The 23447-nt window shown below is 33.2% G+C and overlaps 1 protein-coding gene across 2 annotated transcripts in view; it reads left to right on the plus strand.

Annotated features, from left to right (window-relative positions):
- Positions 1–23080, plus strand: part of CFAP97 (cilia and flagella associated protein 97) — a 29970-nt gene extending 6890 nt beyond the window's left edge. For both annotated transcript variants that reach the window (XM_011364012.2, XM_011364011.2), the window contains exons 3-5: positions 8383–8648; positions 18645–18795; positions 19882–23080. In XM_011364012.2, the coding sequence (XP_011362314.1) occupies positions 8383–8648; positions 18645–18795; positions 19882–20009 (545 nt within the window). In that variant the 3' untranslated portion in view covers positions 20010–23080. The remainder of the gene's footprint in view (positions 1–8382; positions 8649–18644; positions 18796–19881) is intronic.
- Positions 23081–23447: the final 367 nt, after the last annotated feature.

A 23447-nucleotide genomic window follows, 5' to 3' on the forward strand; every position in this document is an offset into this window, starting at 1 on the left:
TCATTAATATCACTACCAGTCTGGTTATAAAGCTCTTGGAAAGCTGCCAAACTCAAGTTTACCAAAAATTCTAATTTTTACTGAAGCGCTCATATTTTGTTATTGCCAACAAATACTGTCAGTTTTTTTCCTTAAAGTGACAGGATTATTTTTTAAAATCATATTTTTAATGCAAAAATTGGAAGGTGATCAAAATTAAGCCATAAAATCCATCCAATGAGATCATACTCACTAATATTTTGTTTAATAATATGCATCTTAATATATTTTCCTTTTTTGTTTGTCAAATTTCTATTGCTGTATTGTTTTTAATAATTTCTACCGTGATTTATATGTGTTTAAAAGTAGCGGCCTAACACATGGCATTATAAAGTATCTTATAAAAATTTCTTATGAAATTAGGGTAAAGTAAGAATATAGATATTGAAAAGATAATGTTATAGAAGATAACAGTGTATAATATGACTTACAAGTTTTATTTCTTTTTAAAAATATGGTCTTATTTGACTAAATCATAATTTTAAAGACTCACTCTTTTATTTTTTATTTTTATAAGTACTATTTGATTCCACAAATTATAAGCACCACTCTGTTTTCCAAATGAGAATGAGCAGACATCGCCAATAAAAAGCTTATTTTAGGAAGAAAACACTTGATTTTCATTTGGAATTATCCGGTTTTTAAAAACCATCTAATGGAAAAATAGTCTGTGATATTTGAGCTTTTCGTTCAGGACCATCAATGATTATCTGTTTGTATTGCTTAGGATGATTTTGGATGCAAAAAACAAATTCCTAATAAAACCATGTTTCTCACATAACAGGAGGTCCAGAGATAAACAAAGCTTGAGGGTTGACTGATTCAGTGGCTGAAAAATGTCTTCAGGGACCCAGGTTCTACCACCCTGTTCCCCTACCCTGGTATTAGCTTCATTCTTAGGTTGCTAGGAAATATCTGCAGCAATGTTTAATATTCACGTCCAGACATGACAGTGTTCAGAGAAAGAGAAATTGTCTCCTCTTCATCTTAAATTAGAGGAAACTTTGTAAAAAATCACTTTCAACTGACTTCCACTTATGTCTCATTGCCCAGAATGGGGTTATACTCCCATTCCTGACATAGTTGCTGACAAGGGTAATGGGATTATTCCAGGCCAATCGGATTCACCCTAAAGTTAGAGGTGGGAATCAGGAGGGGAGGTCAGCTTCCCCTGAAAGACATGGCTTCTTAGGAAAGGGATAAAAGTCTTTAAAAAAAAATTGGGGATCTGTTAAGTAAGGAAGAGGAAAATAGGAATGTATGCTAATTGGGCAACCAACTTTATCCACTAGGCCAGAGCTTGTCACCTTTAATATGCATACAAGTCACTTGGGGATCATGTTAAAACATAGATTCTGGTTCAGTAAATCTAGAGCAGAACCCAAGAAGCAGCATTTCCATCCAGCCTGGTGGTGATACCATTACTACTGATCCAAGTACCACAATCTGAGTACCAAGACACTAAAAAATTATTTGGTTCCATGGAAAATAAATACAGGTGTCTTTCACTATTCTTACCTAATTCATTTCTGAAACTTAGTTGGATATGGAGAGCCTATATATTTTTAAGTTTGAAATGGGAATAATAACAATCACGCCTAAAATTCCTGAACAGTTTCCCCAAATATAATAGAAGCACTGAAATACCGTTTCAACAGGGAAACAGCTAAAATGTAGAAGAAAAGCTTTATTCATACTGTTGCACAGTAGGGAGCCCTGATCTCGCTGACCTGCTAGTAAGTGGTGCTCAAGGCTTTTAAACATACAGAAACAAAGGTGGCATTTGCCAGTTGGTACCTCTGTGTTTGAAATCCAAATCATAACAATCACCATGGAGATGTGTGCATGACTATGCCATTTCTGCACTCATTTCTCACTATACATTATCACTTTCAACTACTACTATATGGGCTTTTCTGTGCCTCTTTGTCTCACCTACTTCCTTAGAATATACTTTTCTACTTCCTTAGAATATAAATTTACTTAATGTGAGGAAGATGATAGTGATGATGCATACCACATTTTAAAAATTATAAGCACAAGACGTGATCCTATCAGAACAGCTGAGGTGCTGAGGTAGGAACACAACATACTCTACATCCTCTCAATTTAAACATTTTCACTAATTTTTGATTCAGATAGTGAATTTTGAGTGACAAATTTTCAAGCCATTACAGCAAACATTGAGCTAGAGTCAGATAGTGAGAGATGCCTGTTTAGCTAACAGTATTAATGTTATTTATTAGTTTAAAATAAATTTTGTTAACAAATTTATTAATAAATTTGTAAATTTGAAAGAATTTCACACTATGAAAGCTTATGAAACAAAGTGTGATAAAAGAATATAAAATCAGGTATCCCAGTTGTAGGCCCTGGAATAATGAAACTGTTGAATTTGGAAACGTACATAGCGAGGTGAAGAAAATTCTGCAAGTGGATTAAATATTTTAGGCTTCTGGGTGTTATTCACATGACCATAGATAAGCAGTAACTATTCTGTGCCTCCGTTTCTTCATTTGCAGTGTGAGCCATTGATAGAGGTTGCTAAGGCCTATTCTAAATTCAGGGTTCTGGAGTTCTATGAGAAATATAAGAATAAGGGAAAATCAATATAGACTAACATTATTAGACATCTGACTTTAAAATAGACCTTGAAAATTTATTAGAATTTCTGAATATTTAGCCTCTTTTAGCTCAGTTGGATGGCTGATTTGAGAGACCTCCCACCCCTACCCCAAGCCTGCTTTTGCTATGTAAATGTTCAAAGCGAGTAGTAGCCTAAACAAAAGTTTAGACATTGTGTTTTGGCATGAATCTCTCCTACTGGGAAAGTAGTAAAGTAATTTACATGACTAGATTTGAAGATATGTTTCATACTTCGTGTAGGTAAAATTAGATCAGTTAAGGAAGACTATGGAGGGCAAAATAGAAACACTAAATGCTCCACTTCAAATTTTACTGCATAGATTCTGTATGAAATAATTAGATATATCATTACAGATGTATCCTAAGAAGAAAAACTAATATAAGAAAAAGAAATATGATTAAAGAAGCATTGATGAGCAAATAAACTGGTTAAGCTTATTGCTAAACTGACAACAACATAGGAGGGAATGAAGCAAAGTACCTTATTCAAGGGAGAGACGTGGACCCTGTTACACTCCATAAGAAAGAGGTTACCTTTACAGTAGTCTTCCTTCTTATCCTCAGGGGATATAGGCCAAGATCCCCCCCAACGGATGCCTGAAACCATGGATTTTATGGAACTCTATATATACTATGTTTTTCCCTATCATACATACCTATGATAAAGTTTAATTTATAAATTAGGCACTGTAAGAGGTCAACAATAACTAATAATAATGGAACACTTATAATAATATACTGTAATAAAAGTTATGCAAATGGCCTTGGGGCCATTATTAAGTAAAATAGGGATTACTTGAACACAAGCACTGTGATACTGCCAAAATCGATCTGGTAACTAAATGGCTACTAAGTGACTAAAAGGGCGGGCGGGCAGTGTATACAGCATGGATATACTGGACAAAGGGGTGATTCGCATCCGAGGTGGGACAGTGTGAGCTGTCACACTACTGCAAATAGTGAAACTGTGGATAACGAGGGGTTCCTATACTGAGATTAGCTACTAGCACATCCTCCCTGGCAGCATGTTTTATCCCTTTACTGGCAGCCTGCAGTAAACAGGATCCAGCTAGGTGAGCAGGAAATCTAAGATATCTTCAACACACTGCCAAGTATTACCAAACATTTGAGAAAAGCTAAAATCAAGGGAGGCTACAGACTGACAGATAAAGAACATAATACTTGAAACAGTTAAAAATGAAGCTCAAGGATTTTAGAGGGGATCTACAAAGACAAAACTATTTTCACTAATAGCACTAAGCTGTGATTTGTTTTTTTATACTCTTCTGCCATGTGTGTACGATGGAGTTTTCCAGGGGCTACATGACAGTGACTGCACAACAGAGTGAAAGCAGAAGCTGATATGAGAATTCAATTGTCTTCTATTCTATTATGGCAAGCATCAAAAGATTTGCAAAAATGTTAGATTCTGCCACTTTTCTCACTAATTTTTTTGTTTTTTATAAAAATATGTTAACATCATTGGTTTGTTATTTTCAGATGAATTAATATCTAAATTTTTTCACTTTTATTTCTAACGTAAATATTGATAGATGTACCCCACATAAGCATTCTTTGGGGTCCTTAATAATCTCTAGGTAAGTAAAAGGGTCCTGAGACCAAAGAGTTTAAGAACTTTCATTTTAGAAGAATAGAATTAGATTTGTAGTCTGTTAGAGAAGAAGGGAGAAAAATTAGAGTAAAGAAGAAATTGAAGTGTTTTTTTTTTAAAGATCGTAGAAGAGATCAAACAATATAAGGAGATGGTTTTAACTTATCAGAGGATATTATCAGAGGGGATTAAAATTTTTAAATCAAATCCAACCTAAAAATATATTTTAAGTAATCTAGGAATAATAAAAATAAAGGCTTGAAAAATATGTCAGGTAGGTATTAACAAGGAGAAGATAGAAGTATCAATCCTATTAGCATACAAAATAGAATTAAAGATGTAAAAAGCACGAAAAGGGACAAAGAAGGTTTGACAATAATTAACTAAATACACCAAAAAGATTTAACAGCCATTGATTTGAAATGTATGATAAAAGCAAAACAACTAGATAAGGAAATTGACAAAGCCATAATCACTATGGAAAATTGATCAGTTAGACTTGCCCTTCCCCCAAAACAAAAAACAACAACAAAAAAACAGTAATTACCTGCCTGTTTGTGGACTGCACTTTGTCCACAGTTATTTTGTTTGTCTATCACTATATTTTTCTTTAAAGCGATGAAATATCAGTTGCTATTCCTACATATGAAATTTTCCCACTGCTTAGGATTTGGAGAGACTCAAAGAGCAGAGAACTGGAGTCATCTGAGAGCTGGTTTACTCACATGTCTGGTGTCTGGGTTTGGGATGATTTGAAGATCAGGACTGCTGAGCAGAGGGCCCGCATGTGGCCTCTGCATGTGGCCTCTGCATGTGGCCTGGCTTCTTCACAGATGGCGGCCTCGAGATAGTTGGACTTCTTACATGGAGGCTCACAGCTCCAAGTACAGTGTTCCAAGAAAGCAGAAACCTCATCACCTTTTATGACCTAGCCTCAGAAGTCACATAGCTTCATTTCTTCCATATTCTATTTTAAACAGTTATAAACCTTCCAAGTTTCAAGAGGAGGAGTACAGACCCTCCCTTTTAATAGGACTGTCAAATAACTTAGGGACATGTTTTATCCTCTGTTCACACAATAATTTCTGTTCCTCCCAAACGCAAAAATAAATTTCCCCTTTCCAAAGATTTTCTAACCTTAAGATCCAGGGTCTAAAACAGGTCCAAGTGTAGCTGAGGCTCCTCAGTCATGCTTCCTTAGTTACATGTGGCTCTGTGTACTTTGAGAGTCTTCTGCCAGGAGAGACTAGGAAGAAGGAGTAATTATAGTTTAAACCCTGTAAGTCCTGGCTCTTATATTCTCTCAAAATTTTGCTTGAAGGCTGATTAAGTCCCTTTTTTAGTCCATCTCTATATATACTGTCTTATTATTGTGAATAAAACAAACCACTGATAACTTTCAACATTCTGCATGAAGATCTTCTTAGCCAAATCCACCAGCATCAGTAAGCACCTAGTCACAGCCAACAGTGTTCCTAAAATTCTGCTACTTCATCCTCTTCAACAGTCTCTAGGCCCTTCCATCTCTACTCGTCACCTGATCTTAAAGCTAGTGCCATGTATTTGGGGTTTTTACTATAGTAGTACTCTAATTCCTGTTACCAAATTTGTTTTAGTAACTTGCTCTGATAACAGATCACAAAACTTAGATGTGTAAAGCAGTAGCCTAGGATGACTCAAAAGGTTAGGATCATAGTGCCTGCACAAAGCTTTATGTGGTTTGATTTCTTAACAGCCTGGCAGCCCCAAGGCAGTCAGACATATAGGGTGGCTCAGGGCCCCAGGGGCAAGTATTTCAGGAAGCAAAATGCTTAGCTTGAAGAGACACACCTTAGCTATATCATATTGGCCCAGCTGTATCATATTGGCCTGTGCAGTCACAAGCCTGCCCAGATTCAGAGGAAGGGAACTGGAAGAATGTCATAGGATTTCTCATCTGACGAGTTCATAAAGAAGACAAAAAAACTTAGTAAATTTAATTGTTATTCTTTGAATTATGATCTCAGCTTATAAGTGTTAGATTTTTATTTTAAAAAACTTTTAAAATTACTTTAAAAAGCAAATACCATTTTTATATATATATATGGGATCATGAATATGTCTACAGGGTGGATTTTTTTTAACCGACAAATATATTAATAAGGCTTAATATGGCTTGGGATACAATTTTCAGTGGTAGCATTATACATGAAATTTTTAAATTCTGGCCGTGTCTTAGCTTAGAGAAAGTAAAGCTCTGATACTCCCAGTAAACACTGATATTGAAGTACTATGTACTCCCAGTAAATACTCCCAGTAAACACTGATATTGAAATACTATCAGTGTTAAACACTGATATTGAAATACTATAAAGGGCTTGAACAAAATTGTTTCGTTGAATAAAATTAGGAAAAAACAATATTTCCTAAATATAAGTTTAAATATGTACATATCTGTATAAATGTTTGTATCCCTGCAAGTTTATTCAAGTTAAAAAGTTTTTAGATCTTAATTAGAAAAAACAGTGGATCATATATTTAAAGTTGCCTCATACTAAAGCATATAGCCACTTTAGAAAAATGTAATAGTAATACTAGGTATCGGTATATAAACACTCCATACTTTGACATCAGAATTAGAATGCTCTTTTAAAAAATGAATTATGTCGAACTTCTGTATTTCTTTATTGCTATTGCCTTATTTTACTTTTAAATACTTTTTTTTAAATGCCATTAGGAAAATAGCTTACTTTTAATTCTCTTTATAATTTCATTTTAAAGGCTTTCATACATGGCTAGATCAATCTAAAAACCTTATTAAATTTTACAAAATGGGCATTTCTGGGAAGCAAGATAATTATGTACAGCACATCTATATCTTTCTAAATGTGTTCTCATTCAGATTTTATCATTAACTTGGTATGGTTTCCAACAAATTATCAAGCATTAATTTCCTCATTTTTCCTGTCAAGAAGCCACTGTTAATTTTTTTTTTTAAGTTTCTGTAATCTTTGTCTTCAGTTAAATGTAGGGAGGTAGACTTAAGTTTTTGTGACTGCTCAAATGTTTTAAGTTTTCTCTAACAGTCACATTTTTAAATGGGAGAAAAAATGCCATTTCCCCTTGTAGCACTGTGCTTTTAACAATATAAAATACTCAGCAAGTAAAAGGTACTTGCTTAATATAAAGGTACTCAAGTGAAAACGAATAATGGTTACTTTAAAAATTAAAAACAAATACGCCAGTATGTCATATGATATAATATATTCATTTTTAGTACAGACGTAAGCTGAAACATTCGGGGAGCTTAATTTAGAAACTTCTAACAAATGTTTAGTAATAATTGTACCGGAAAATTGTTATAAAATTTAATTGTTATAAAATTGTTATGAAAATTTAAGAGTTGTTGAAAATTGTTATGTGGAAATTTAAGAATTAAACATGTTGGTAAAAAATTTTATTTAATAATTATAGTATACATAATAGGTTTCTTGGTTAAAAACTCCTATGTAATGTCTTCATTTTGTCTTCTGTTTAGTTAGGAATAACATGTTTGACTTTTACAGTAGAAGTATTTGTTTTAATGCCAATATTACAACCATAAGTTGAAAGTTTCAGAATATTCTGGGTTTATTTTTGCCATTTTCTAGCCATTGTTTCCATCAGTCATTGCTGAGGACTTCTTTTTTTGAAGTGTGCCTTCCAACTAACAAAAACTGTAGAAATTAAGTATTGTATGGTTCACTCAACCAGAGGTTTCTAACCTCCCCAACTATTAAGCTACCTTAGGGAAACATAAAATGAACATAACAAAAGCATTTTCCATAAATTATAACCTATCTTAGAACCAGTACCATGTACATTTCTAATTAAAATAATTTCATTGTATTTGTATAGCTTTTATCCCTAAAGAACCCAATGAGCATAAAACTAGGCTGCCTCTGGGTTTTTTCTACACAATTGTAGTTTAGATGTCATTAACATTATTTCATACTTACCTTTTCATGAATTAATGTAGTTTCCATTTTTAAGAGTTAAAGCATGTACTATCATATTGCTGTGCTACTGTCTTTAACTATTTTTCCCTTTTTCGTTCATTTCTGTAGCTTTTCTGGAATTAGATAAAAAGGGACCACAGAAACATCACTTAGATCAGCCTTCAGTAGCACCTAGGAGAAACTACTCTTTCACAAGAGAGGAAGTGAGACAGATTGATCGGGAAAATCAGAGACTTTTGAAAGAACTGTCAAGACAGGCTGAAAAACCAGGAAGCAGAAGTACAATTCCTAGATCGATTGGTCATCCACCTAAGTTATATCACAGTGCTCTTAACAGACAGAGGGAACAACAAAGGATTGAAAGAGAAAATTTGGTAAGTAACTGAAATTTTTTAGTCATCCAAGAAAATGAATTTGTACTGATTTTAAGTCCAATTTGCCAGAAACTCAAATAGAGCCCAATTTTCAAACTTAATCACATAAAAGTAGTTATAAATATGTTTGTCATGAAAAATATATTATGAACTATAAGCCTGCTTTTTTTTTTTAAATCTAGCAAACTATAAGGGAACATTAAATGAAAATACTGAAAGCTCCATTATTTATTAAATCACTGCAATAGTACATGAAATAGTGTCCAGGGGTCAGATACATATATCTTCTGTGAAGTATTCAGTCACTAGCTAAATCTATTTCATTTTATCCTCAAAAGGTAAAAAAAAATTATATATCATTTATTTTAAAGGATAAATAAGTTCTCAAAGAGGCTAGATTTGGTGATCTGCTACTCAAATGTATGAAAGAGATTGATTATTAAAAATCATAGTTACATTTTGATGTTCTAAGAAATGTATATATATGGAGACTGTAGAAAATCTTTACACTAAAAACTATTAGTCATAGCCTTTTCCTTCATAAAATTCAGTTAATCATAATTGCTGATATTTACTGAGCTCTTACTAATGACAGACATTATTCTTAGTGTTTTCCAAATGTTAACTTATTGAATCCTGACAATATTTTTCAGGTAGGCACTTTTATCCATATCTTACAGATGAAATAACTGAGACCTAGAGGGGTTAAATAATTAGCCTAAGGACACGGAGCTAGTAAGTGGCTGAGCCAAGATTCTAAACCCAGGTGGTGTCTTAAACTAAAATTAGATCCTTTATGAGCACATAAATTCAGAATTAAAATAATTGATAAACCTTTATAATTACTAAAAAAGTTTACAAAAATTCACCCTTATGTTTCATCATCAGTAAAGTCCTATTTATGTACTTACCTGAAATTATTACAACCCTTATAAATTTCTTTATTACCATCACTAACACCAAGAGTTGGGGAGCCAGGGTGTATATTTACAAAAAAATAGTAAAGTCTTAAATCTTTCAGGAAGATTACCTTGCATGTGGCAAGGAGTAGATAGTAACAAAGCAAGTCGAAATGAGGTTGGTGGGTAGTGAGCTGGTGATAGCTTTCCTCACATCACTGTAGCAATTTCAAGATTCATTCATAATTTATGAAAAGGCGAAATCACTGTGCCTTTTTGGTTTATTTGTTTTCACTCTCCCACATGGCTCTGGAGCCTATTTTATTGATTTAACAAGCAGTTACACAGTACATACTGTTTTATAAATTGTAGGTCATTTAATCCTCTTGGTAACCTTATAATATAATCACTGTTGTCGTGGTGGAGTAAATGGGACACTGAATGGGACACAGGGACTCCCTCAAGGTCAAAGAGCTAGCAGGGTCAAACAGGTTACCTAGCTTTGGGTGACTTTTTTTAACAGCTCTTTTGAGATAGAATTCATATACCCATTTAAAGTATATAGTTGATTCAACTCAATTGGTTCTGGTATGTACATTGTTGATTTTTTAAAAGTTGTAGTAAAATATAACAAAATTTGCTATTTTAACTGTTTTTAATTGTTCAATTCAGTGGCATTAATTACATTCACAGTATTGTGCAACCTTAATACTATCTATACTCTGGACCTGTTAAATAATACTTTCCATTCTCCCTTCCCCTCAGCCCTTGGTAACCTCTGTTAATCTATTTTCTGTCTTTAAGAATTTGTCTATTGCAAATATTTCATGTAAGTGGAATAATACAGTATTTATTGTTTTGTGTCTGGCTTTTTTCACCTAGTATAATGTTTTCAAGGTTCATCCATGTTATAGCCTATATCAGAATTTTATTACTTTTTATGGCTGAATAATATTCTGCTATATATATGTGCCACATTTTGATTATCCATTCATCTGTTGATGGACACTTGGGTTGTTTCTACCTTTTGGTTATTGAGAATAATGCTAGAGAACACTGACATAAAAGTATCTGTTCAAGTCCATGCTTTCAGTTCCTGTGGGTATATACCTAAGAGTAGAATTGCTGGGTCATATGGTAATTTTAAGTTTATCTGTTCAAGGAACAAACTTTTACTTTTGAAAAGTTGGAAGCATTAATATCTAGTGGCTATTCTGTATCTGAATAAGATGAAAACTGTTAGCCGTTTCTGTTTATAGCTTTTATTATCCCCCAAATCAGTTGTATATTCAAGCTATAAACAATGGAAAATTATCACTATTTTATCTTTACCTCATATACTTAGTAATTTTTCTCCATTTTATAGAAAGATCTTATTTGTCATACTCAAGAACATTAGAAACATAATGCGAGCCACATAATATAATTTAAAATTTTCCAGTAGTCAAAAAGGTCAAAAGAAACAGGTGAAATTATTCTGATATAATATTTTATTTAACTGAATAAATTCAAGATACTACATTTTAACATGTAAGCAATATTAAAAATTAATGATGAGCTATTTTGCTTGGGTTTTTTTTTTTAGTACTGCCTTTGAAATCTGTTGTATATTTTACACTTAGAGTACATCTCAATTTAGACAAGCCACATTTCAAATGCTCTGTAGCCAATGACCTTGGACAGTGCAGCTCTGAATAAAAAACTAATTCATACAGAAGTGAAAAAAGTAGCTTAAAATTAAACAAGAAAGTAAATATAATTTATTATAAAATATCATTTATTACATTTTGTAAGGAAAGCTAATCTTCCAGATTTATGTTTAACCCTTTATTCTATAAACCAAAATAAAGCTAACTCTGTATCTTTTAAAACTTTTCTTGGCTTTTCTTTTGCATTTATTCTTCATAAAGACTGATTCTTTTTTTAAAAAACCTATTATAAATTTTCATTGGAATTGTGTTAAATTTATATTTTAATTGTGGAGTAGCACTCTTAAAATATTACCTTCCTTGCCAAAAATATGGTATGTTGTCTCATTTATTCAAGTTGTCTTATATTCTATCTTAGTAAGGTTTCGTAATTTTCTTCAAAACTATATATTATATGCTATTGTGCATGATTATTTTATTACATTTTCCAACTGCTTACTTTTGAACTATTGATTTTTGTATATATATTTTATAACCAGCCACCTAACAAACCCATATGTAGAGCCACATTGCCTCTAATCATTCTTCAGTGTGAGCTGATATACTTTTTAATTTGTTTGCTAGGCTGTTCATAGTCAAAACACATGTGTCCATGCACATGTACACATACACACACTTTTATAGTTCTGTGTCAGATGTACTGCACAAGCAGAGGCCATTACTTTATAATTTTTATGATTTGTATTTCTTCACTTTCTTCATCTCTAGTGATAGAGATCAATTCACATGGCTAAACAGCATGATGGCTAAAGCATTTCTGTTCCATTTCTGTTGCATGTTACCAATCCAGAGGCTGTTCAGATGCATATAATTCAAGACAAAGAAGTAGTGCTGTGCAGAGGAGGTAGAAAAAGAGAGGAGAGATATTGTATAAAATTGAGTCATGAGCTTTAGTGTTAAAAGCATGGTGTTAATCTGTCTTTCTGGTTTAGTTTGAGATCTTCATTATTTGTTTCAATAGGCAAATATACCTTTCCCTCTCATTCACAAGGGAAATAAATCAAAGGAATAATGAAGAAAAAGTAATTTTGTCCAGTAGAGGGAGTGCTTGCTACATATAGATTCAATTATATTAGAACTTTATTATTTCCAAAAATGGGACTAATTTTTTATTTCTTGAATCTTGAAATATCTTCATCTGAACATAATATGAATCATATTTTTATGAAAGAGCATAGGAATAATCTTAGCAGAAGAAGAGAGGGTCAGCAAGGATATGTAGTTTATAGTTTCGCTTTACTCTCTAAAAGAAATGAGACTATTTCATTCTTTTAAATGTATATCAAGTTTCCTGAGCTGTGAAAGAAGGAGCGGGGGGGGGGGTGGTAGTAATTGATGAGGGAAGAAGTAAGATTCCTATAGGAATGTATCAGGATTAGAGCCTAGAGTTCAAATGGAGTTAACTTATTTTAATTTTAAATCTAGAGAAAAATAAGTAGACAATAAAGTAGACCATAATTTTTCCACTCAGGAGTTCCTGTGTTAAAATATTATTTTTAAAATAAAAGTAATGCACATATAAATTTAGAAAATTCCAACTGATCTTAAAAACATTAAATAAAAATAAAATCCTCTCCTGTTCTTTGCTGGTCTAGGAGAGTAATTTTAGAGCTCTTAGAATGTGAAGGCTATTAAAAGCAGAGTGATATGTTTTCATAAAGATGAAGATTTATAGCAAATCTTATACCTGCTATAAGTATTAATCTTTTGAATAATCGGTACCTTTATTCTAAGATCTTGAAATAATTTACAGTTTATTCAACCTGGTTTTCCTTCTTCTCTACTTAGTGTCTGTTTTCTCCTTCCATAGAAGAAATAAAGCTAATGATAACTAAGTATGACTCCAGCTGTAGAAAATTGGGGAACAGTCTTGATTTTTCCCAGCTATAGGACAGTTGTTAGTCTTTAATCCCTTCAGGGTCTTTGCTTTATCACTTTACAAACAATTAAGCAATTCCTCTGCTGACAGCTGTAGAAATCTTTAACGCATTAATTATTCATTCATTTGTTTTAACTTTTCTACCTCAGAAGACAGACAGGATTCAGGCTGGGTTAATTTTCTTTCCAAAAACAATAATACTTCCAAGATAAAAAAAAAAAAAAAAAGAAATATTTGGATTCATTATTAGAATCAGATTCGAGTAGCAATTCTAAAATTTTGTAAAACAAATTGGAATATAAGTAACCATTCTTACCATTTTTCAATTCTGCAAAGATGTCTAAGACACTGCAAAGAATATTGAAAATATATTAAATAATGCCTTGTCAAGTAATTTATAACTTAGCTGGAAAGATAATACTATTACTTGTTAAACAGCTAGAAAATAATATGAAGCAACATTAATGATAGCATTCATATTTAATAAGTTTTTCCTGTATATGCCAGGCACTGTTCTGAGCAATTCATGTATATTAGCTCACTTATTACTCAAAACTGATTCTGTGAAGTTATTTCATTGTGAGGATAGTTCCCTATTAAGTCATTTGACCAAGGTAACACAATCAATAATAAAGCTAGGATTTAAATCCAGGTCTTTACTACTAGAGAGTTTACATTTTTATTCAGTCTATTACACATGTTACAACATTTTGAACTATCATTTTTAAGTTTTATGGAGGCGTATCAAATAGATTACTAAACTGAAATGTATGTGCTTTCTAAAAATTTATTTTAATTAGTTTCAAGTATACAGTTCATTGGTTAGACATCTATAGAGTTCGTAAAAACAATCCCCCCAATTGCTCCCTCCCTCCCCTGACCCTCCACGTAGCCAACGTATTAATCCTAACTGCATTCGCTATGCTGTGCTCCCCATACCCATGACCATCCATCAGGTACTAATTTGTACTTCTTTAATCCTTCACCCCATTCTCCCAGCTCCTCAAACCCCCCTCCCCTCTGTCCATCACCAAATTGTCCACTATATTTGTGAGTCTGTTTTTGATTAATTCGTTCTTTTTATTCCTTAGATTCCGCATCTAAGTGAAATCATAGAGTTTATCATTCTCTGTCTGACTTAAATACCTTCTAGGTATTTAAATCAATATCTTTTTCCATCCCCTTCCTTTTAGTCTGTATGTGTCTTTTAATCTGAAGTGAGTCTCTCGTAGGCAGCATATGTATGGGTCTTGTTTTCTTATCCTTTCAGCCACTCTATCTTTTGCTTGGAGCACTTAATTCTTTTCCATTTAAGGTACTTATTGATAGGAATGTAGTTGTTACCATTCTTTATTCCTGTTTTTGATACATGTTTTTTCTTCTTAAAGAAGCCCCTCCAACATTTCCTGTAATAGTGGCTTGGTGTGATAAATTCCTTTAGCTTATTTTTATCTGGAAAGCTCTTTATCTGTCCTTCAACTCTAAGTGATAACTTGTCTGGATAAAGTATTGTAGATCCTGGGTCTTCATCCTGTCAAATATTTTTTGCCAAGCCCTTCTGTCCTGCATAGTTTCTTTTGAGAAATCAGCTGCCAGTCTTATAGTGTTCCCTTATAGGTAACTATCTGTTCTTCTCTTGCTGCTTTTAAGATTCTCTCTTTGTATTTAACCTTTGGCATTTTAATTGTGATGTGTCTTGGTGTGGACCCTTTTGGATCCCTGGTTTTTGGGATTCTCTGAGCTTCCTGGGGTTTTATGTCCATTTTCTTCACCAAGTTAGGGAAGTTTTCCATCATTATTTCTTCAAATAGCTGTTCAACATTTTGATTTTCTTCAAGTACGGATATTTGGACCCATAATACTGTCCTATATGCCCCTTAAATTCTTTTAGTTTTGGCATCACATCTCTTGCCATTCTGATTGAGTGTCCTTGGCTTTCCCATCCTCTAGATAGGACATTTGATCCTTTTCTTTATTCACTTTGTTTATTCTTTTGTTTATTCCATTTAATATATTTCTCATCTCAGATAATGTGTTCTTCATTTCAGACTGGTTCTTTATAATTTCCATTTCCATATTTATGTTTTTTATCTCTTTGTTGAAGTTCTCCCTGAATTTATCTACACTTCCCAAAAGTTCATTGAGCATCTTTGTAACTAGTGTTTTGAACTCTGCATCTGTTAGATTACTTGACTCCATCATAGCTGGATCTCTGTTCTGTTCTCTCATATGGTGTCTGCTTCTTTGTCTTCCCATTTTGGCTGCCTTTCTGTGTCTGTTTCTTTGTACTAAGCAAAGCTCCTAGTCTTACTAGTGTGGATTTGTGAAGTAGGTGTCCAGTGGCACAGTCCTGAGAGGGGTTGAGCTGCAGGCCATACTTAGCCCAAGCCTCTACCCCTCCAGGGCCACCTGTTAAGATTCAGCAAGCAATACACAAATGCTGTGTTTATAGTTGCCTCAAAAGGCCATGCCAGAAACCAAGGCCAGCTGCCTCCAGAGTGAGTCTAGGCACTGCTCAGCAAGGAGCACCTGACTTACTGAGGGTATATGTACCTGGATGTGGCTTAGGTGGAGCCGTGAGTTGGGAGAGGCGTGGTTTCAGGGGACTCTCTGGGTGGAGCGACCTCTGTTATCCAGTTTGATGATGTCACGGCTATGGCAGCACTGTGTCCGGTGCACTGGAAACAGAGAGGGCTCAACAGAGAACAATGGAGACCACCAGCACTTCTGTACAGAGCATGTCTCACCTTGGCCCTCACTCTGACAGTGTCTCCCTGTAAGTCCCTGGTGCACCCTGAGCACAGCCAAATGGGCACTGGTACTCAGAGCAAGCAGGTCCGTTACCGCAAAAATCCACTCACGCCGCAGCCCCTTTAAGAGGCATCTGCCGCTGCAGCTGCCTCTGCCACAGCCTCCATCTCACTCGCTGCTCTAGACTGGGTAACCTCGTGTCCTTGCCCTCTCCTACCTTCTGCCGTTGCAGGGTGATTTCTTGGATTTCTCCCTCGTTGTATGGCTTGTTCATCAAGATCTCAGATGATTTTTCCTTGCTGCTGCTCCTTGTTTCCATCACAACTTTAATTTGGTCTCCAGAGAGATGAACAGAGCCTCTATCATCTATGCCATTCTTTTTCCTCCTTGAAATATATATACTTTTGACTTTAGGTTTTATACTGTAATTATTCATATTTTGATATCATTTATACAAGCAAGAGCTATTTCTATCTGAAATCATTCCTTTAGCTTTTGCTTAGCTTATTTAATTCATATGACACAGACTGATAACATGGTATGGTTCCATGTGGTTTGGATGGCTGAGCCAAAGCATTCTCTTATTTCTCCCGAGTTTCTGCATGTAAATCTGCAGAATAATGGGTTTACTTTTGGCCTTATTGTGAAATTATTTCAGAATTGATTTTGATGATATTTATATGTTTTACATCTGATTAATATGCATTGTAAGTTTCTTAAAATTTTATGAAGGAAAAATACACATCCAACCAAATAAACTTTAAGAGTTTATCTAAAAAGTATTGAAACTTCCACCAGTAAAAAAGCAAAATTAGTAGGTAACTGAAAATAACAAGTTTTCTGTCCCATCCATTTCACCCTGTACATCTCAATAGGTAGTTAATAATAGATAATTAGATAAAACATAAAATGTTGCTCTCCCCAGTAAAATACATTGATATGTGTGATACATAGGAAGTTTTTTAATCAGTCTTAGACCTGATAAATGTCTTAAACCTGCAATGCTATTATCATCCCAGCTAAGTTACAAATTATAGATGGCAGTATTCTATATTTTTTCTTATATTCCTTCCACTATCTTACATAGCTCACAGCATTTAAAAACTAGATAGAGAAGATACAATCTTAGGAGGTTTTGCCTCCTAAATTATACAACTTCTCTGTCTACAAAAAGAGAAAGACACGTGACGGAAAGAACATAGACTTTATAGATGGAACCATGTTTAAATCGTAACTCTCAACTCAGCAAAGAAAACCACTAACTAGTTGGGTAAGGCTTCCCTGAGCAGTTGACTCTTTTCTAGCCTTGGAAAGCTGTAAACTGAGGAAGTGTGTTGCATGCAGAAAGAATAGTTGGCAGGCTAAGTTCTTAGTTAGTATGTCTGTTTCTTCATGTGTTCTGCACATCCACCATTTGTCTCCCAAGTTCTGTTTATTTCTATAACATCTTCCTTCGCTCTCTTTTCTAAATAGCTTTTCCCCTGTATGTTTTGATTTATTCTTCCATCATCTATTCCTTCTCTGGGATTGCTCAGGAACACTGATAATGGAACCTCAGAATAGAAGGGTAGGGGTTGAAAATGCTAAAAGCAAAACACTAGGTTGGGAAAAAGTTCTGGAAACGTTTCATGGTGATGGTTCACAATGATGTGAATGAACTAAATGCCACTGAATTAATGCTTAAAATGGTAAATTTTATTTTGTGTATATTTTACCACAATAAAAGGAAAATAAATTGAAGAAGAAGAGAAAAAGATTGTGTAGAGGAAACTTGTCCTATGACAAACTATGAGGCTTATTTTTTAATGTGAATCTTGGTGAAGAATAGCATTCTCTTTTCAGGTAAAATTCAACGTGCTACAGAGAAATTTTAAATCAATAAAGAAAACAATGAAACACAACCATGGATCAGTTCCTCAATCCATTGATCTGCTTGAATAATCCTTTCTCAATGATACCTGAGAAAATCAAACAAAAGAAACACCTTCACCTTCTGATTTGTGAAGAAAGAAAATAAAATTCAGAACATATATATTAGACTCTTACTAATCATGTTAAAGAAAATGCCATGTTATTGGATATTATGTTGCCTTGGCTAGTTGGTTTAGATATCCTTTAAAAAGTTTTATATTCTGTGGTAGTTGATTTTCAAACTTCTTTGCAGCATAACCATTTTTACCTCCCAAACTAGATTTTAGGAAGAAATGATAATATGAATCCACCATAATATAAAGATAATATAATGATACCATATAACATAAAGAATATAAAAGACAATTCAGAAAGCATAGTTGGGTTGGTAGAAATTAGTAGTGAGAGACCTAAGAGCTCTATCCACTTGGCTTTTCCTCAAGTCCTACTCGCCCTAGAGGCACTGTTAGGAAGTCGGAACAGGTCAAAAGCCACCGCTCTATAATCATATATAGAATTTATAGAAGTTTTGATGTTTATGGTTATTTCAGGGCTCTTAACATTATGATTCCCATTATGTCATTTCTATGAGAAAATCGGGTTTAATGTATTAAAACTTACAGCACCTTTTCTAAGATTGTAACCTGACGTAAAAGAAAGCTGCGCCTGTAATCCGTTGTTAAAATCATAGTGGTTTTGGTTAGTTATACAATAGGTGAAAATCCTTAAAATTTCCTAAAGGTATATTATTTGAAATATTTTTTTACATAGTATAAGTATTTGCCTTTTTTAAAAATATTGTTATTTATCTAACATTGAATTTCAAATTGATTGTCTTTAAATGAAGGCTTTATTGAAAAGACTTGAAGCTGTGAAACCAACAGTTGGTATGAAACGCTCAGAGCAACTGATGGACTATCATCGCAACATGGGTTATCTTACCTCATCACCATCCTCAAGACGAGTGAGGTCGACTCTTGGCCAATATAGCCCATTAAGTGAGCACATTCAAAATTATTTTGTACTTGTTTGTATCTCTAATCTTTTTTTAATGTTATGTTTTTATGACAGAGTTTTAAAATGCTGACTTCTGGAATGAATTTTGTTTGCCTTGTGTTAATTCACTTAATCTCAGGTTTCATTTACAGCAGGTAGTGGCAACATAGGAAGAAAACCAGGAAAAAAGAAAATTGAAAATATCAGTAGTTTTCTTAGATAATGGAAGGGAGACTTAATTTCAATATGTTTATTAAAGGAAGAAATGAATAGATGTGCCATTTAAATGTTGCCGAAACATTCTGCCTGGCCAGTGGAGAATTTTGGTAATATCTTCAGCCCTCAGATGTACTTTGTCTTCCTCATTGAGTAACTAAAACAAAAATTAGCAATCTGTGGAGTCATCAGATATAGTCCCTCTTAATGTTTGATATGTGATCAGTTACACATCTAGTCAGTGATGTATCTCAAAGAATGTAGGCACAGAGTGACCACTTAGTGCTAAGTTATGCAACACACAAAAAGGCCAGACCTCTTCCATTACACAAATCTGTCCTGTTACTTCATGTATGCATTCTGAACTATGAAAAATAGAAGCCAATACTAAAAGAAAGTTGGAACCACTTAAAGTGCCACAACTTCCTAGTACTCATGTGAGTCTTAAATAATCAAATGACTAGTAATTCCATTCATTTTTTTCTCCAAGTATCACTTCCTTGGTATAGTGACTAAGATAGCGTCTTGATCCAACAACTCATACTTAGTATTATGTCTTGAATGTGGTAAATTATTTGTTGAATAAATGTATAAATGGTTATACAGAGATTTTTTTTTCCACTTGAATCATTTCAGAAACTTTTTAAAACATTTTTTTCCACCCCAAATCTATTGAATCAAAATCCCATAGAGTCTGGCCATGTTGAACTCTGAAGTACATTTCTGGTTGAAAATTATATTAGACTATTAAACACGTGAGAGAAGAAAAATTTAGTCTGGACTTAAAATTAGGAGAGGAAGTTTATCAGATGATAATTTTTATATTTAGTTTAAATAATTCAAATTATTTCTTATTTTTCATGTATTTTCAGGAGGCGCTTCTAGGACATCCAGTGCTACCAGTGGTCTCAGTTGTAAGAGTGAGCGATCAGTTTTTGACACATCAGGCGGCCTGTTGCTGAGACCTAAGCCCCCTAATGTCCGTACAGCTTGGTTATAAAAACTTTTTATTTTAAACACTGTTCATCCAATTCTTTTTGAAGTGCTCTTGTATATTACTATAATTCTCTGTGTAATAACCAAATACTATAATAACTTTTAAGAATTTTAAGGTATACAACAGTGAGTTGTAATTTATTATAATTCAATGCAAAATTGTTTTCAAAAAAAGACCAAGTAAAATCAGTGTTTCCTATGAAGATGTATTTATATGAGCTGTATACGTATTTAACAGAGAAATGGTAGTATGCATGTATATTTTCTCAACATAGAAATTGATTCTGCTGTCATGCTGACAAAAACAGTTATGATAGTATCACTGCACGTTGGACCTAAGATGTTAACTACGAAGGTCTCATTTTATGGTTTCTTTGGTTGTTTTTTTCCATTTGTTGTAAACTTTAAACTATGAGCATAGCTCTTAAATTTGACTGGCTTTGTTTTCTTTTTGTTTCAGAATTTAGGTGTTGTGACTCATAACTTGATTGTCAGTTATACTTTCTTATCATAAAACAAATCTTGAAATTTGTTTTCATTGGTAGAGCTGATTTAGATTTGATAAGTAGATTGAGAGAAGCTTGTACTGGAGCAATCCTCATGATTTGCCAGAGATATCTACTACCTCTGTGTAGGTGTGCTCAGTTAGATCTTAAAAATTTAATCAACTATTCCAAACCATTTCAAACTGTGAGTATTAGGAAGTTCAACTTAGAAGCCCTTCTTTCATGTTTTTATACATTCAAGTAAAATGCTGTTAATGATTCTGAGAAATGAGGTAGGCTTTAGAGCTACAATCTACTGCATTATGAATAGTTTGTCCAAGGATCAGTACATCATAAAGACAAGTATTTGTCGAATCAGCAAAATAGCACTACCAGTTTGAAGACTAAGCAGATCCTGAGTTGTGTCAGAACGGTGTTTTAAGTGATACTATTAACAAGTTGTGTTATATTTAGTATTTATTGTAGTAAAAGAAGATAAATAAGAAATACATTGTCTCACAACTTTAGCAATCCCAGCTAGAGTTTTTAAGAGCTGAAAAAGAAAACTAAAATGTAAAGGGGAGAAAAATCACATATTCGTTGAGACTACTTTAAATGTCTGCTAATTTTCTTGTCTTGTTTTGGTTTGGGCTTACAGATTGAATCCTGGAAATATTTTTGCCAGTTCCACTTTTAAAGGACTAGTAATCTTAATGGAGTTAGTAATGCCAAATAGGGTGTAATACAGTTGACTTTTGAAATTAGAGTATTTTTCTGGCAATCTATAGGTGCTTATTTTATCCAACAAAGTGCATCTCGGTCACAGTTGCTTTGCTGTCCCAGTTATCACTGTTTCTCATTACTGGCCTTTTCAGTATATCTTTAGAATGTATTGGAAAGTTTCCATGTTAAATGCCAAACCTTTTTTTAATAGACATATTTGATCTGTAGCCACAAGAAGAAGATTTGTATTTTTCTGGGTTAACTCAAGCACTATAGCATGTATGCTGAACTTAACTTTTCTTAACCCCTTTAGAAGAAAGCCAAACTGCATTCACTAAACATCAATTCAGAATCTCTTGGTCTTAGTTTGTATTGATAGGTTCTGTTTAGGATAGGGCATGTGAAGCATGGGAACAGTGGAGCTAAAAAAAACACTTCATGTGAATACAACCTGACTGAGATTTTTGTGCTTCTTTTTTTGGGCTACGATGTTCATTCATTGTTATTTGGTGCTCTCTGTTATAGTGAACAGGTTTTTACATCATTTAGTATTCTGCTTTATACATAAACTTTAGCTATACTAATCCAAGATTTGGTTTTTTAACTTATTGCACTTTTAGTGTTTGTATAACGACCTGTCTTTAAGGAAGGATAAGATAATGCTGAATTTAAAACTCAGCATTTGAACATCTGTCCAGTAGTGATTAGCCAATATTTTAAAATTGATTTTTAAGTTGTTAGGGGAAAATATACATGAAAGCTTTTAATGTTCATAATGGCATTAGTCTCTGAAAACATTTTACATGGTTTTGCTGCCATATGTCAAGTATAATATATAATTTCATAGATAAGTATCTAAAACTTTGATTTTAGATACTAATTTAATGCCTTTAGTTTTTACTGCATTGAGAGGGGAGGTTCATCTAAGTATAACAGTGATTCATCTTGAAGTAAAAGTTGGGAAAAGCAACAATTTTTTTTTTTTAAAGCAGAATTTACAACTTGTCATGATTACTTATATACGATAAGTATAAGGATAGAAGTTGAAAAATGTGATATTCTCATAAGTCAAGGTACTTTGAAGTTGTTATGGTTTGAGGCATTTTTTTGAAGGAATCTTAAGTATACTATTTTCATTTTCAAAGCACTACTTTATATTTGGTTCACTGTACCTTAATATATATACTGTGAAGATTTATATCTGCAACCAGAAATTATATCAACCCAAGGTCTAAATTATTAGGCAAGATTCCTATTGAGAATTATTTTCATACCTGTCAAATGTTAAACTAATGTTGCCTCCTTTTTAATAAGGTTCTATTAAAGACTTTGAACTAAAAGTATTTCCTAAGGAGAGCTGTTCTTTCATGCTTTCCCTACTTTTTTTACTCTCCATAAAAAGCTACTTTTCTTAACTACTACTCCAAATAAAGTTTTTCTAGTTTGCTTATAAATATAGTGTAATGCAGTTGTTTTCAACCCATTAACCCAAATATCCAAAATGGATATTTAGGCAACTTTAAAAGGAGGTCATTGTGTGCTTCTCATCTTCAGACTCAAATACTGCACACTGTGAAAAGTATTATGACCAATACAATGTTGGAGATACAGGTTTATTATATTTTGATAATTAAATTCATAAAATGTTTAATATCTTAATGCCAAAGTCTTTACCTATAAGTAATTGTATACCATCCTAGAAAATATGCTTACTGCTAATGGCTACTTTAGTTCCATGAATAAAGATTCATAAGAAACTTAAAATCAGTATCGTTTTTAAATTTTTCAGTCCATTGTAGTGTGTTTTAAACATGAAGAACTAGCTTGGCACAGTGAAGGAAGAAATAAAAGACTTAAAATAACTGAATTTTGATTCTGTGTCTATCTCTCAAATGCATGGTTTTGTTCCCATTTTAAAAATTAGAATAATAACTTTTCGTGCCTTATAAGACTAAGAGTTAGAATGAAATTGAAAGGAGGGCATTAGTTATTTATAGAGTTTTTAAAGAGTTTGCTTACTGTTCCATTCTTGATCATCACTCTTTAAACTACATTATCTAATTTGTTCTATAAACCTGTTAGGATACTACAATGGACACTTATAGACTGAAGGAGTGTTTTTTACATATATCTGTCTATATCAACATTTCATATGTATTATATGTCTTATGAGTGATAAGAAATATTCTTTTCAAAACTTGCTGCTAAAACATCAGTTTAGGATTTTTTTGATA

The sequence above is a fragment of the Pteropus vampyrus genome, unplaced genomic scaffold (assembly GCF_000151845.1).
Source record: "Pteropus vampyrus isolate Shadow unplaced genomic scaffold, Pvam_2.0 Scaffold92, whole genome shotgun sequence".
In the NCBI taxonomy this organism is placed as follows: domain Eukaryota; kingdom Metazoa; phylum Chordata; class Mammalia; order Chiroptera; family Pteropodidae; genus Pteropus; species Pteropus vampyrus.